Here is a 15,617-nt window from a genome sequence, read left to right on the forward strand (position 1 = left end):
GTACAGTATATTTATGTACAAATATTGGTTAAACAATACTGGTTTATTGGTCATAGAAATATTGGAGTTAATCAAACTAGTTAGTAAAACTGCAGAGCAGGGCCCCATCTTGTGTTCGCAGGAGGGGTACATTTTGTACAAAGAAGGCAAAAGAAATCTTATTTTAACAATAGAATTTTAAAAGTACAAAACACAATGAAGTGTGACATTTTTATATACTTCTAAAAGAATACATTTCTATAGGAGTTGTTTAAAAAGTTACTAAAACATTATGCAGCAGTGCAAGTCAAAAGGCAGATACAGAAAGCTGTACGTAAACACTTAAGGAATGCATTTCAATGTTGACATTCAAGTTAAGTCACACATCAGATGACTTTTCCTTCTTGTTTGCTTTAAGAGTCTGTATGTATAACTTTAAACAACCGTGGATTCAAATTCTGCATTTTTCTATGCAATTCTGCCTTGGCTAGATCAGCTGAAAGAGTTTTCACCATTCTGTCTGTTGTTCTTTTCATATATTGTGCGGCTTCTATTGCTTTGTCCAGCGTTCTGTTCATATCCTCATCCTACAAAAAAAGAATGGAGTATTAATAAAGTTTAAGGTAAAAACTAAGATTAATTTTGTTGTCCACAAAGTCTATTTCATTGAGTAACTTTTATCCTATACTTTATTATACTTTATTTTTTATTAAATTACCTTTATGAAATTCTAGTTTTGGGCACTGTAGGAATCTTTAATTTCTTGAAAATATTAACCCATTTATTTCTCATTTAAAAACACTTAATTTTTAAACCTTACCTTGTATTTCCTGCTATTCCTATTTTGGGTGTTAATTTGTGGCTTGGTTTCTGACCACTTCAAGTGCTCTTTAACTTTGTTGGCTAGAAGAGCGGAGTCTGATTGAGTGGAATGTCTCCTGTTCTGTGGAGCATAAGATTGCTTCACCTCTTTCAAGCTGAGTGTAAAGATGACATTTTTTAACTTGTAGAAATAAAACACTTTTGAGCACCACTGAATATAAAGTCCAGAAATATAAAAGTAAGTGGCACAATGACTATCATATATTAAAGCAAATTGCCAGATGTCTCTGTACTGCTTTTGTAATAGAAATACTTGCTTGTTTGAGGATATTTCTATAAATACTCAATTTTAGATTATTTTACGGACACTTTGTGCTTAATATTAGATAATGCATCATCAAACACCTTTTAAATTGATTTTTTATACATGTGCCCAGGGACACAGCCAATGAATGAATACAAAAATACCCTGTTTATTTGATATTTACCTAACAGGTAAACTGCAGGTGGAACCATTCTTGACTTGTAAAATGCTCTTATTTAAGTGGTTTTCATAAAGAGGAAAGTTCTTCTCTTTGCATTTCATTTCTTGCATGTCCATTGCTGCTAAAATAAAGCAAAGAGATAGATAAATAGCAGCAATCCATAGCCATGTTAGAGCATTTATATACCTGTATATACTGAAAGTTTATTTTGTTCTATACTGCAAGAAGTGACTGTTTATTGTTTCAGTGATGATTAAACAATGGTCATCTTCCTTACACAACAAGTGGGTTTTTCTGTTCCATACCCCAAAGAGCTGACTGAAGCTACTCTTCCCTAATACATTCAAGTGATTTTGGTGGGATTTTCGATATGTGCAGTCCTTATCTATGAATTAAAGAAATAGGGTTATTTGTGCACAAGCTGTTGTATTTTATACAGCAGTGGGGAAGCAGGGATAACTGGTCAAATAACTAATTGAAAATTTAGCATTTAACACCAGCCAAATCAATAGTAACTACTGATATAATAGGAGATGACAAATACTGGATAAGATCTACAGGACAAATGACATTATTCAAGAAAGTAATTGTTTGTAGAAAAATGTCTGTTTTATTTAGGAAATTATATGCTTGGAGCCATTAAAAAGGTAAAAAATGATTATTGAAATCATTTCAGTATATAATTTCCTAACATACTGTAAACACTTTAATATCTACTCAATTTCTCACATTGTAGATTGACTGTGGACATTTAAAAATCTTGTAAAAAATAGACACACATGAGGATGGTTTTTCCTTCATAGCACACACAGAATTTATATCACTTCTCTGTACTATGCAGATGCCCACACCACACACCCTAAAGCATAAGATGGGAAATGGAGACATACCTCTCAAGAAGGTATACCCTTCAGCAGCCTGGGGACAGCTGTTTTTTTTGCAGTTCTGTCTATCAGATGTGTGTGGCAAGGGTTGGGACTGAAATGCTGTTGCAGACTGTGACAAGTCTTCACTATCTGTACCTATGCAGAACAATGCAAGCAAGTCTTTGTTATGCTGGTTTTAAAAATGTAATGATTGAAGCAAGTCTCAGCATTCAATGAAAATATTCTTCCATACTGTATTTTACATAATAATTTTACACACACTTTATAATTTTGTGCAAAATGATCTTTCAAGTGAGGTACTCTAAGACCACTGCTGTTACTTTTGTATTCATCATTTGTATACAAATGCCAGTTAATTATACCCACTTCTGAATCAATAAGTGGAGTAAAAATGCACTTTCATGTTGGTAAACTATTAAGAAAAGTACCTTAAAAAGAATTACAATATAAATATTAAATTCAAATAATTAATATATTATATATTGATAAAAATAAAGGTGTCTTTGATCAAAAAGCTTTAAATCAATACAATTGATCTGCAATATTTAGCCTTACATGGTTCCATGTCTGATGAAATCCTGTTTTGTCCATTGCAATGGGAGTCTGCATTCCAGGGATAGAGTCTTCCTTTTTTACACCCCCTGTGCTTCTGGCCACTACAATGCCATTAAGAGAAAAATAAATGATAGACAATTCAGAGACAAGGAACATAGCAAGAATGTGTTTGGAAGGCACCAGAGGTAACCACCACTCCATAATGCCACTCTTATTTCTAATCCATTTAAAACACTTTGGTTACAATACACAGTACTGTCCTGCTCAATACAAACTCTAATGTATGTAATTGTAATAAGATAAACATGTTAAAATATACTGTACCTATAAGAAACAGCTTTATTGTTAGATCGAGATTTTGATTTGTATCTCTTTTCCGGTATGAATCTGTGGTCAATATAATCCATTCTCTTGCTTATCTGAGGCAGCCGGAACAAACTTTCTTCCAACTTTTTCTTTAGTCTTGAGACTTCCAACTGAAGAGCCACAATTGCTTCACTGTTTAACACAAAACAAACTTGAAATCCAGTCTCTTTTATGATGTAAATGAGTTATTATGTGACATTAAGACCAATTAAGAATCTAACTTTTGTGATTCTATGTTTAAGGGCATTTTTCCATTACAAGTCCTTTTTACATTGCAACCTTACTTTATGTATTAATGTATGAAGAAATATAAATATTACTAGTACACAATAGCTCAGTAAAAATCATAAGCGTTTCTGAGAAATCTGTTTAAATTTTATCTTAGAATTCAGATGGTTTAAAGAAGTAGTATAGAAAACACTTACTTATGATGGGAACATAGCTGAGAATGCTTTTCTGATGTGGCCCAGTTTTTTTCTATGGTGTCATGAAGAATACAGCCACATGGAGAGGGTAATAGGAGATGTTCATCTGAACTTTGATTGATAACATGATGGGGGATGTATGTATCACTTTCTGAAATAAAAAAACAAAACTGGCTAATATTTGTTTTCTATGAAACTGACCAAAATAATACTGTTTAAATATTTAAGCAAGGTTTATAGGTAGGGTTAAGACTAGGGTATTTTTTAAAAGTAGGATAATTTCAAGACAAAGTCAAAGCAAAAAAAATGTTATTCTGAGCAGGGTACTACTTTTAAACTCTTCATACATTTGTTGTTGAGCTATACTAATAACTATAGTCATTGGAAACTACTGTTTATGTCCCCTTTTTTAAAAAAAATTGTTTATCTGCATTTGTACCTAAGTTTGCTTAATGGGTATTTAAAGAAATAGAACATATACTTTTGTGAAACTGGTCTTTTTTATTTAATTGTAAATATACATTGTTTTACAGCAATTTATAATTGAATGTTATATCACAACTTCAAGTTGTAACTTCAAGTAACAATACCACTGTGATTGTGATTTTAATTTAAATAAACCACTGCTTAATTTTCTCATTTCTTTGCACATTGATGACTTTTAAAACAATGGTCTATTGCACACCAGTCATCATAACTTAGAACTATAAAAATAACTATCTACTGCCATCTGCTGACCAAAACACTGAGCCCTCACTCTTTTGTTCTTATTTAAAGAACAGTATGTGACACTTTACTAGAGAAGTATGTTCCACCTTTGTTAGAGATGGCTTGTGAGTCTTCAAGGTTTTCAATCCAATCCAATTTAAAACAGTTCATCATTGGCTTAACTGGACTGAAATTTAACAACTTCTCCCAACTTTGCAGGTGTTGGTAAAGAGACCTATGAATCTGTGGCCCTCCATGTCACTCCTGGTTAAAAACATGTTCATTTCAAAACTTGTGAGACATATTAACTTACCATACTTTCCAGTGGAGCCAATTTCACATATGACACTGTGAGTCCAGTGATCTACTGTGCTGCCAGCAGACAGAGCAGCTTGTTGCATTGCTTCATTCAGGTCTTTTGAAGAAAAAACTTTAATGATGGCTGTCTGTGCATTGGGACATGAAACGTCACTGTCTGAACTGCTCAGACTGCTCATATTAATGGAGGTTGACTGTTGGTTTGAAGGCAATGGACACCTGCAGGAAACAATTCAAGGAACTATATTTATCAAATTCTGTAGCAAAGGTATTCTTATGGTAAATGTGTAGTTCCAACTTTTTATAAGATAGTTTACAATATGATTTACTGAAAGACCTTAAGACTATGTTTGTCTGTCCGCATTCTTTAAAAAGAATTTGAGATGCAGACTTTAATCATATTTTCATCTTACTGACTAGGTGAAAAAAGTCTGAAAAATTTGACAGCAAAGTGTTGATGTGTAACTCATATATAAATGAGGCAATCTACATTACATATGGATTTTAATCAGAGTGTAGAACCCTTTATTATGTCATCAGTATGGGTAATGTATTGATTTTTTTTAGTGATATGTTTGAAAGTTTAATGTTGTAGTTATACTGTAGTTTCAGCTCACAGAATGAATAGCAAAATTTAGATTTTTATTCTTCTGATTCTTTACTGATAGTAAAAGATAAATAAAGACCATTGTTCAAATTCAAATACCAATTAGTTAAATACAATTATTAGCTATGCATACTTTATTTAATGAAATACGCCTCACTTTCATAATATCACTACCTGTCAGCAAGTAAAAAGGTATTCCATTCTAGATAAAAGCACTTCTGATCTTTAAAATTTTAAAGTAAGCTTTCACTCCAAAGATTTTGTTATGCAATGTGCACTGTCCATTGGTAACATACCTCTCTGTAGCCATTTGTGAATGGGACAATGCAGTAGTAGGCCGGCTCTGATCCAAGCTGTCCAATCCACTGTCTGTTTCAGGAGCCACTATGCCCTGCTATTGCCCATAAAAATGTCATAAACATTTCATTAATCACCATATTACACAAAATACAAAATGATCAAAATGTACAGACTGAAATCAGATTGATCTTACTTTAAAAACTTGCAGTAATAACTGTACCTCTAATGAATCCTGAAAATTATTTGAGATGCCGTGTATCTTTATAGGGAGGTTCACAGAGGAATGAGAAAGATCTCCAACAGTGCCACAGCTGAATGAAGTCTCTAACTTGTGTGTAGCTTGCTGGCTAAATAATAAAGCAATAAATATTAATATAAATAAAGTTAAACATATAATGATTTTCTATACATAATGCTATACCTTGCATATATAATTCATTTATTATTATTCACCTTTTATAGTAAACTATAGGAAATGTAGTCGTTTCACTGAAAACAACAAGGCAGGTAGAGTTTTTTTTCAATTCATAGAAAACTAAATAAATTATTAAAAATGAAATCGCTGCGAGAACTGGGAGATGTTTAAAGCAATAGCAATAAAAAACACCCAAAAATAAAAAAAAACTATATGGGGAAGAAATCCAAAACAAAAGCAAATTTTTTAATTGAACTACAGGCAAATGTATATACAGTATACAGGCAAAGTATAAGGAAACGTCAGGTACATGGAATGTACAGAAGAGGAGATGTTGAAAATTGTGAGGTCTGTTTTAGTTTAATGACTTAGTTTTCAACACTTACACTCCAGGTGTTGACAGCCTCTTCTTAGAGGCACGCATTGGTGATTTTGTCAATATTCCATCTTCAACGGTTGCAGCAAATTCATTAAAATCATCCTTGATTAAGGCACATTTTAGGTTTCCTGGCGGCACGTCAGACTCTTCATAGGAGTTACTATGGGTACAGAGGACACAAGCATAGGCTGAAAATGATACTGTTCATTTTCCAGTCACCCTGAAACAAGATAGCCCAATTGAGAAGAGATCAAGGTTTCAAGATGCAGTTTCCCAATTTACAGTACAACTCTCATATTTGACTGTTTACACATTGAAAATTGTTCAAGTAGGCCAGATATATTTCCATTGTTGTTACCTTATAATAATAATAATATTAATAATAATGCACCATATTTATGTAAGACTTAATCAAGCTATTCTAATACAGTAGCATTAAGAACATAATGTATAATTTTAACTATATTTTGTATACTATTTGTATAAAACAAGAACAAAATAATAAAATATTTCAGCCTTCTTCCATCATCAGAAGTATCATCCTTTGGGTTGTTTACAAAATCTGTCTTAAAACCCCTGTGTAATAAGACTTAGAGTGCAAGAGCAGCTGCAGTTTGAGCCCTTACAGTCCTGTTCCTGGCACCATAGACTGGGATCTACTGAACCCAGAGAAGATAAAAAGTAAAGTCCTAACAGTCCTTCAGTTTAGCCTGCCATATCTATTTCTGCTGCAACTTGACGCCAAGACTCGAAATATAATTTGTAAAATGTATTACATGAGAATAAATCAATATTATTTATTTATAAAGATATCTTTTTCATTTAGAATTTCCAAAACATAATCACTTCTAGACACTCCCAAAATATAGGTACTGTTAAACAATGTCTGTAGTACCCCACGGACATGGGATACATAGAGGACAAAATACAATACAATACCATCTTCAAGATGTCAGATACACTCCATAAAGATGGATCTTTCAATTATTTATAATTAAATATTTATAAATATTGTCAGATATATTGTGTTAGGCATTTCTTCAGCTTCATAACATTCACACAGTAACAACTGCTAAAGGATAGTGTGAAGCCTCTAACAGAAAAATATAAACAGAGGAAACCAATCCCTTTTTCCAGCCCTTGAAATCCAGCAGATTTCTAATATACAAACAACCTCACCACCCTCCCCCCTTTCCCAGGGGACAGTGTATGCACATATAACAGAATGGAGATGTAAATAAAAAAGAAAGAGAAACCAGGAAGCTTATATTGAGACTTCCATTCCTAGAAAAAGCAACTGTAAAAAATATATGCTAAAATATGTGTAAGTAGGGAAGAGAATCAAGAGTTAGGACATTTTGAGTAGGCAAATAAACATGCCATGTCATGTGAGTTAATAATAATTTAACTAAACAAATGTATAATTATAGATCCATATTTAATGTCAAATGGGAGAACAAGTATAATTTAAATCTGGAAGGTAATATGGACTCTTTCTTCATGTACATTTACTGTCACAATTAAAAAACTATTTTCCAAACAAATAATAATTATTAAATAATCCCGTGCTCCACAAATATGACTTAAAAACAATATTCAAATTAGTTTTCATAAAGCCTATTTAATGGTGAATTAACATTCACCGGATATGAGGAGACTAATTACTGTACCAGTGACTGAGGTTGAATAACGGTGTGCTGTGTTGTTGGAATGCTTCTGGAATAGGATCATTGCCTTGTGGAAAATCACTGTCCTCATTGACTGAGCTCATTCTTGGCTCATTTGGGCATAGACAAGGAAGGAGCTTCTGTCAAGAAACACAGGACTCAGCATGAGGTATTTAGACTGAAATAAAAGTTCATTTATTCCAGGTTGATATGATGAAAAGCATAATAACAGGACATTATTCATTTCTAACAAGCTAGCTTTAAATAATACTAGACATATTTTTGTCTTTTTGTACTGAAATGTAATAATTGAAAAAATGTAAATGTAAAATGTACTATTCGACATGTAGGTTTTACAACATTAATTACTCAATTTTATATATTACCTTGTCCAGAGTCTTTAATTCACAAGGGTAATCCTGTTAAGACACATTGAAAAAATAGGAACATATTAGCCTAGTGGAGTAGCTATATCAGTCTCCTGTCCCTAAGAATTGTTCTTTTATACATGATAGCTACAGAAAGAAACAATATATATTACAACTGACAGATAATAAGTACCTTGCTATATAATAATCATGAAATAGCTATTATGTGCATGAACATACAGATACTATTTACTTAAATCCACCCATTACTCCAGGTTATGCATTTTAAACACAACAGTGCATTGACATGCGATGGAACATACAGTAAGTAGTGTATAATCAAAATCTTAAGTGAATGTCTATTATGGCTTTATCAGTTGAATTGAAAAAGTACCTTTTATATCTCTTCTACATTTTTTTTAAAAGATAACAAAAATGGCTGCTCATTTGATACTTCACATGAAAATGAACAGGAAGGTAAAGAAAGGAGTGGTAAAAAGGACAATACAATAAATGATCTCTAAAACTAAATGCTATGTGTGTAATAGAGCTGTGTGAGTTACCTCATGCAGTGATGTATGAGATGAGATGGACTCAGCAGATGGCAATGGAGTCGATGTGGTGTAAGATGTTTGTGAAGAAAGCTGATTGCACACATTTTCATCAATCTGCTCTTTGATGTCTTCAAGGGACATTCCTATTCTAAATATCTGTCCTTCCACCTGCCTTTTTTAAATTCATACATCAGAAAAAGAAAGTCTCAAACACTAATTTAACACAAGGGTGATCATTTTTCTTTGTGCCATTTCTTGCCACTTTGATATCAATATATAACATTTAAAACTACAGTATATTCGTTACATATACAAGATCAATTACAATATTCATAAACACTCAGTAAAATACATTTCTTTCTATGTTTAAATACAATTCAATTGGGAAAGAATTATGAAAATGTTGAAAATATTATAACTAGCAATAGATTGGATCCTACAGTACCAATATTCTGTGTATAAATTACATTAATACCTTCAAGAGCCTATTTCAAGAGCCAAGGACTATCCGTGCAAATATCTTACCTTTCAGGATCAAATTCCCCAATGTCTTTAGACTTGCCCAAATAACTCTTCAGTTCAAGTGCACGGTGTTCTTCTTTTCTGGTCATATAACTCCTTTCTAACTTATCTAGTGCATCCATTAAAGTCTTAAAAACCTAAACATCAACAAGTACAGTATTATTTTATCAAATGTATTTTTATAAAGAATTGCGTATGTACAGTACTAGGTATTTGAATGTTAAATTAATTGCATTATTACCCTTTCAAAGATGGGATATTACCAAGAGGACTACAAGAATACCACACATGTTGTTTGTTTTAAAACAAACAAATGAATCAGATTAAAATTAAAATGACTTTGTGTGTGAGAGAAATGTGTAAAAAATTAAATATATCCCAAAATAAAACTCTTGTCTACCTCTTGTTGTTCATTGATGCCTAAAGACAATGAACTTAGGCAGCTTTTAAACTCTTCCACCTAGAAAACAAACCAAGTGATATCACCACAGTTATATTCATTCTAGTTCAAACTTCATTTTAAGAGCAGAAACAAATAATTACCCCTTTTACCTTTTGTATAAACTGACTTATCATTTCTTTAAGTTCCAGAGTCATTTTTTCTCCTTCACTTGGTCCTTGGGGATCAGTGTCTGAAGCAGTGCAATTTGATAGCTCTGCAGCTTTTAGCTCGTCTTCATCTCCACCTAATAATAAGAGGAAGACCCAGAGCAGGACTCTCAACAGTCATCACATACATTGTGTGTACTACTATTCACTAGAGATGCATTTCATATATAAAGTACCTTTGGTAGTCTAATTAAATGGCAAGATTATTTCATATGCTAAAGATGAGAAACTTTCATCTTTAGCACATGAGAATGCTAAAGCAACTCTCATATCTTAGCAATTCTGATTGTGTAGGCCTCATTTTAATAATTATATATTTGGATTTGTTGCTTTAATTAAATAATTAAAAAGCAGAGGTATACCTGTAAGAGCTGGCAGACTGGGCATGGAAGCTGTGGTAAAGGGTTCAATTTGAGCAGCAGCTGGCATTATTCCTGATTCGTACTCACTTGCATTCGAAGAATCTGAGAAGGATGGTGCCTGTTCATGAGTAAATATTCATTGGACATAAAAGGAAATAAAACTCTATCGTTATTTAATATCAAACCAAAAATTAGTTCAAATATAGGAATCACAACTATAGAAATTACCTTCGCTTTTTTAGTTAAAAGGAAAACAATGTAATATGTACATCAGCATTTTTTATAATCATTTACTGTTAATATTTCATTTAACAGCTGATTTTTTTTAAATACAAGATGTTTTGTAAATGTTCTTCGTTATTTGCTATTTGTTTTTTTTTTAACAAAACCAGTCACTACGGAGTGTCAGTTTTGCATTCAAGTCTGTAATGTCATCTCCAACAATTAGACACACCAAAGAATATTGTTAACATTTTAACCTACTTTAGCACCCAGTCTCATCTGATCGATTAGGTTTTCTGCTTCGGCATATCTTGTTAGTAATTTATCATACTCATCCTGTAAAAAAGAATATTAATGTTAATTCATTCAGAGGTTGTATTTAACATGAAAATAATGCTGAAATGTCAATACATTCAAAACATGTAAATAAGTCATGTGTTCCTAATCATTAACATTACTTCTTCCTGTCTATGCAACCACAAAGCCAAAAGGCTATGGCTTTTTGTACTACAAAACAGAGATTGCAACTAACCATTAGCTTAAAAAATTGTCTAGAAATTCAGTGGATTGTGTAGTAGTTTGAGTGCAAAAAGTAAAAAAAAATAGTTAAAAATAGAACAACGCAAAATTTATACTTTTATACGGAAGTCTATATAAACATATGTATTAACTCAAACATATACAGTGCCTTCAGAAATTATTCAGACCCCTCCACTTTTTCCAAACTTTGTTGTGTTGTAGATTGAATTGATTTTTTTTTGCCATCAATCAACACACAATAAACCCCATAATCGCAAAGTGAAAACACGTTTTCAAGAATGTATTAAATGCATACATTTAATGTATTAAAAATAAAAAAAAACTGAAATCTCCCATTTACATACTGTAAGTGTATGTAGTCCACCTGTGGCCAATTCACTTGATTGGACATGATTTAGAAAGGTCCCACAGTTCACAGTGCGTGGCAGAGTAAAAACCAAGCCTTGAAGCCAAAAAAGTTTAAATTCAATCCATTTTGAAATAAGTCTACAACACAACAAAGTGTGGAAAATGTGGAGGGGACGGAATACTTTCTGAAGGCACTGTAATGTACCGTACACAAAATATGCACAGAATTAAATTTTTTTTTTTATCAGGAGAAGAATGTGAAGTTAAATTTATATTGTGGTTGTAAAGGTAATTACCTTTAAATGTTTAACAAGTTCTGGAGTCTGTCTTGGGTCATCCTGTCTTTTTTCAGAGTCCTTAAAAACAACGGCTGTTTGTTGTGGCTGAATGGTGTCAAGCACCTTCCTTATGACATCAACATCTGGTATGGAAGAACCTGTAGCTTTACACAGCAGTCCTGGGGAAGATTTTGTCCTCAGAATTCCAGATGTATGCCTGATAGGCTTTCCATTATTATTTCCCTTAGGGATCCTAATTTTTGAAGCTACTTTGGAAAAATCTGGAAGAGGATAATGAACCTGACCTTGTCCATATTTGATTTCATTACATGGCCAGACTCTTCCTAAAGGTGTCCTTTGTGATTGGATATATTCTTCATCTTTTAACCCTTGGCTCTCATGCTTGATACATTGCTTAGATCCTTTAGTGTGAGTTACTGTATTGCTGCTGTTGGCTCCAGGGCAGTCATCAGTGTTAGTTTTATTCAAGTTATTGGTTTTATTTGTGTTGTTGGACTCATTACCGGAACTAGCCTGATCAGTTGCTTCATCATCCTCAATTTCCACATCATTACAAAGTTCCTTTTCGGTATTGATCATATCATTATAGCTATGTAAATTATAGTGCAATTTGACTGACACAGATTTGGTCAATACCGTTTCAACACTCTCAGTAAATGAAGCTTCAGGCATCGTCTCTGCTTCAATGTATTTGCTTGAATTTAATAAATCTTCTTCAGAGAAGTGACGAAGTAGCACTTCTACAATCTTTGACTGGGGGGCATCAGGTTGACCGATTTCAAAACTAGTGTCTCTATGTTCAGTATCATCCCTAAGTTGTACATCATTTCTGCCATTTTTGAAAGCTACAGGTGTGGAGTTAAAGCCGAGGGCTTTTCCAGAGGGATAATTTTCAATCTTATTTACTGTTTTGCCAAACTCTAATGAAGCGAGAGAAGGCGTAGTATTTAAATCCCGGGCAGCTTGACAAGCGTTGCTTACTGGTCGTTGTTCTGCTTGCTTGTCATTGAATCTAGCAGGTGTTAATTGCTTTTCATTAATATCTACATTATGTCTGAGAGTAGCAAATCTATCATCGTTATAAAGGTCACCATCATACGGAAGGTCTTCTTGGTCTTCATCGCTGGTGTCTCCAACTTCACTGTATCTCCGACCTGGCCCATCCTCCATTGTGTTCTGTCTTTGCTCAGATATCCTTCTTATGCTGCTTTTATTGCAAATGGGCTGATGATTTAGATTGTGGCTCTCAGAACCTCTTTTGGAAAATATTTCTTCATCTTGAAAGTCTTCATAAGTGTCAAACTGTTCTATGTTGTCTGCAAAATAAAAATATTTACAATTAAAAGTCCAGTATTTCCAATGAAATATGTATTTGACTTGGTAATCATCTCAATGGAATAGCTGGATATGTTTAGATTGTCTCTGGATTCCATTCAAATCAAGGAATGTGCAACAGCATTGAGAATAAAAAAAAACACAGGAGCTGAATTGAATTTCTGCATCTTAAGTATGTTATTTCTCATTGCAACTGGACATATATGTTTGATCATCTTTAAAGGCTGTAAGAATGGCTTACACAAATCCAAGTGTAATGTTACAGCTGAGTAGAAATTTTAAACCTCTTCTTAAATTTCCTTACACGCTTGCTTATCAAGTAGTTGTTCACATGACCCTTATGTGTATGAGCTGATCGCAGGTTGATATTTTTATAGTACAATGGATTCATTTTAGTGTTTTTACATTTATTAATAAAGAATTTCCAGGAAAATATTATTTACCATCTTTGTTCATTTGTTATTTGTTGATTATATTACCTCTAGTTGACTAATTATTGTCTTATATCTGTCACATAACTTCAGTATTTCTTGTAAGGAATATTGATCTTCATATAGTTTCCAAAAACATAGAGAAACAACCCCAGTTATGCCTTATCAAGGAGCATATTTCTTGTGAAATTGAACTTATCATCATAATCTAAGAAACTCTCCAGAATATATCACTTCAAATCAGTTGTATTGCTTTTATTTTTGACAATTTGTCTTGGAACTGGTACTGTTATGTAACATAATCACAGACATAAAACAAATAACCTTACCATTTAAATTAAGACTTGAATCTTCAGCTGAATTTTGTGAAAGGCAGACAATGAATGAATCCTGCTGGTCACTAAAATGGAAACTGCTGTCATCACTGATTTCAACTAAGATATTTTGCTCAAATGATTTCTCCCATAGCACAGAACCAGGTTTCTCTATGAAATCGCCATCATCTTCAGAGTCCTCATCATATCTTCTGGAATTTTCCTCAGATTCTGCTTTGAAGTCCTCCCCTTTCTTGGCTTCATCACTCATGCCTAGATCCAGGACATATTTGCTTTGATCCATGCCTTAGCAGCAAAAACAGAGATATTAAAAAAATTACCTGCAGACATGCTGGAAAGAATGAGAGTCAAATGATTAGTAAAATTAGTGATGTTCTTCACAACTATTAATCTATTCCTTATTGCAGGTGGATGCTGATGGTATTGGGGACTCTCCTCCACCTGTAAAGCACTTTGAGTGGAGTGTCCAGAAAAGCGCTATACTGTATAAGTGTAAGTAATTATTATAATTGTTAGGATTATTTTACTGTTAAATTATGTAAAATTACAATATGTTACATAACTCACATTTTCATTTCAAATAAGAACATGAGCTGGCGGGATGAAACTTACTGATAGAGACACATCTGATAAGAGTTTGGGGAACAGACCATCGTTACAAAGCAGTTTAAGGTTCTGAAACTTCAGAAACAGCAGTAGCTATTTTCTCTGCAATATGTGACAGCAATAACCTGTTCTAGAATCGTCTTCCTGTCTTTCCCTTGATCCATATGCCATCAATAAACAAACATCTCCTTACATTTTCACTTCTTTTATTGAGAAAATAATAATCATGTTGAATTTCAGTAGACCAATTATTCTTCTTTCCTAGATAGCCTGTCTGCGCTTTCTAGATCTGAGAACATAAACATTAATTTGAACTTTAGTCGGTGTCTTGCATATCCAACAAAGCTGATATAATCGCATGCACATTATCACACCATTCATTATTTGGAGATACAACTCGACAGGCTTTATAATTACTTTACCTGCATACTTACTTTAAAGGAAACGACCTTTCATCATCAGCTCATCCTCGGTAGGACGTGTACTGCAACTATCAGGCTGCCCATACGGTTACTGACGTTCACAAATTCAATTAATGGGCTTATTTTCTGTGTGATACAGCGTCTCCTCGCCAGATAAATTTACGCCTGAAAGTGCCGTCAGGTTGATTAATAATGCAACCCCAGTCGCCCACCATCTGCATTGACAGATACACGTGTAAGGGGGAGGTGCTATGTTGCTATGGCAAATGTGAAGCCACATCAGACCTTTCAAATACGTACCTGATAACACAGTGCTGTACTGTAGTGCTATGCTTATACTGTAGTACAAAAGCAACAGCCGGAGATGTAAAAGATTAAAAAAACATATGCACTTCTGCGTCCGCGACATGTGTTTCAAAAATAAAAATAAATTGATAAAAAGTTAATTTACCAGTTAAATATTGTTCATTTCTAGTGACAGTGCCATTAGAAAGCTGGGCCCAGAAAGGATAAAGAGCAGCCGCGCTCTAGATTAAATCAAAATGGTTATTGCTGACCCTTTTATTGCAAACTTGTAACCGTTTGAAAGTCTTTTCGGAAGTACAGCCACGCGTTTACTCAACTTTAAAAAAACTTATTTGGTGTTTTCTGACCAATGAAAATGTTTCGACTTGTTTACCGTCTGACGCGGCAGAGCGCGAGGGTAAATATTCAAATCTGATTGGACGCGGTCCTGACACTGAGAGGCGTG

At 33.4% G+C, this 15,617-nt stretch overlaps 1 protein-coding gene across 9 annotated transcripts; it reads right to left on the reverse strand.

The window, feature by feature from the left end:
- Positions 1-24: 24 nt before the first annotated feature.
- On the reverse strand, positions 25-15,583 carry LOC102684466 (protein AKNAD1). 9 transcript variants are annotated; one of them, XM_069194134.1, is made up of 24 exons: positions 15,167-15,583; positions 14,879-15,081; positions 14,638-14,733; positions 13,833-14,123; positions 11,735-13,053; positions 10,812-10,886; positions 10,329-10,446; positions 9,910-10,043; positions 9,758-9,817; positions 9,361-9,494; positions 8,845-9,007; positions 8,300-8,332; positions 7,917-8,053; positions 6,254-6,406; positions 5,673-5,799; positions 5,449-5,546; positions 4,541-4,764; positions 3,520-3,670; positions 3,053-3,226; positions 2,729-2,829; positions 2,177-2,308; positions 1,290-1,407; positions 800-956; positions 25-566 (listed from the first exon to the last, which is right to left on the reverse strand). In XM_069194134.1, exons 4-24 carry the CDS (start codon positions 14,119-14,121, stop codon positions 393-395), a joined length of 4,071 nt encoding a protein of 1,356 aa, XP_069050235.1. In that variant the 5' UTR covers positions 14,122-14,123; positions 14,638-14,733; positions 14,879-15,081; positions 15,167-15,583; the 3' UTR covers positions 25-392. The 9 variants fall into 9 exon arrangements, with proteins under 9 accessions (XP_069050235.1, XP_069050232.1, XP_069050231.1 ...); XM_069194131.1 differs by having other exon boundaries at positions 7,917-8,050; positions 14,570-14,733; XM_069194130.1 differs by having other exon boundaries at positions 5,449-5,543; positions 14,570-14,733.
- Between the last annotated feature and the right edge of the window lie 34 nt (positions 15,584-15,617).

Source organism: Lepisosteus oculatus, chromosome 9 (assembly GCF_040954835.1).
Source record: "Lepisosteus oculatus isolate fLepOcu1 chromosome 9, fLepOcu1.hap2, whole genome shotgun sequence".
In the NCBI taxonomy this organism is placed as follows: Eukaryota; Metazoa; Chordata; class Actinopteri; order Semionotiformes; family Lepisosteidae; genus Lepisosteus; species Lepisosteus oculatus.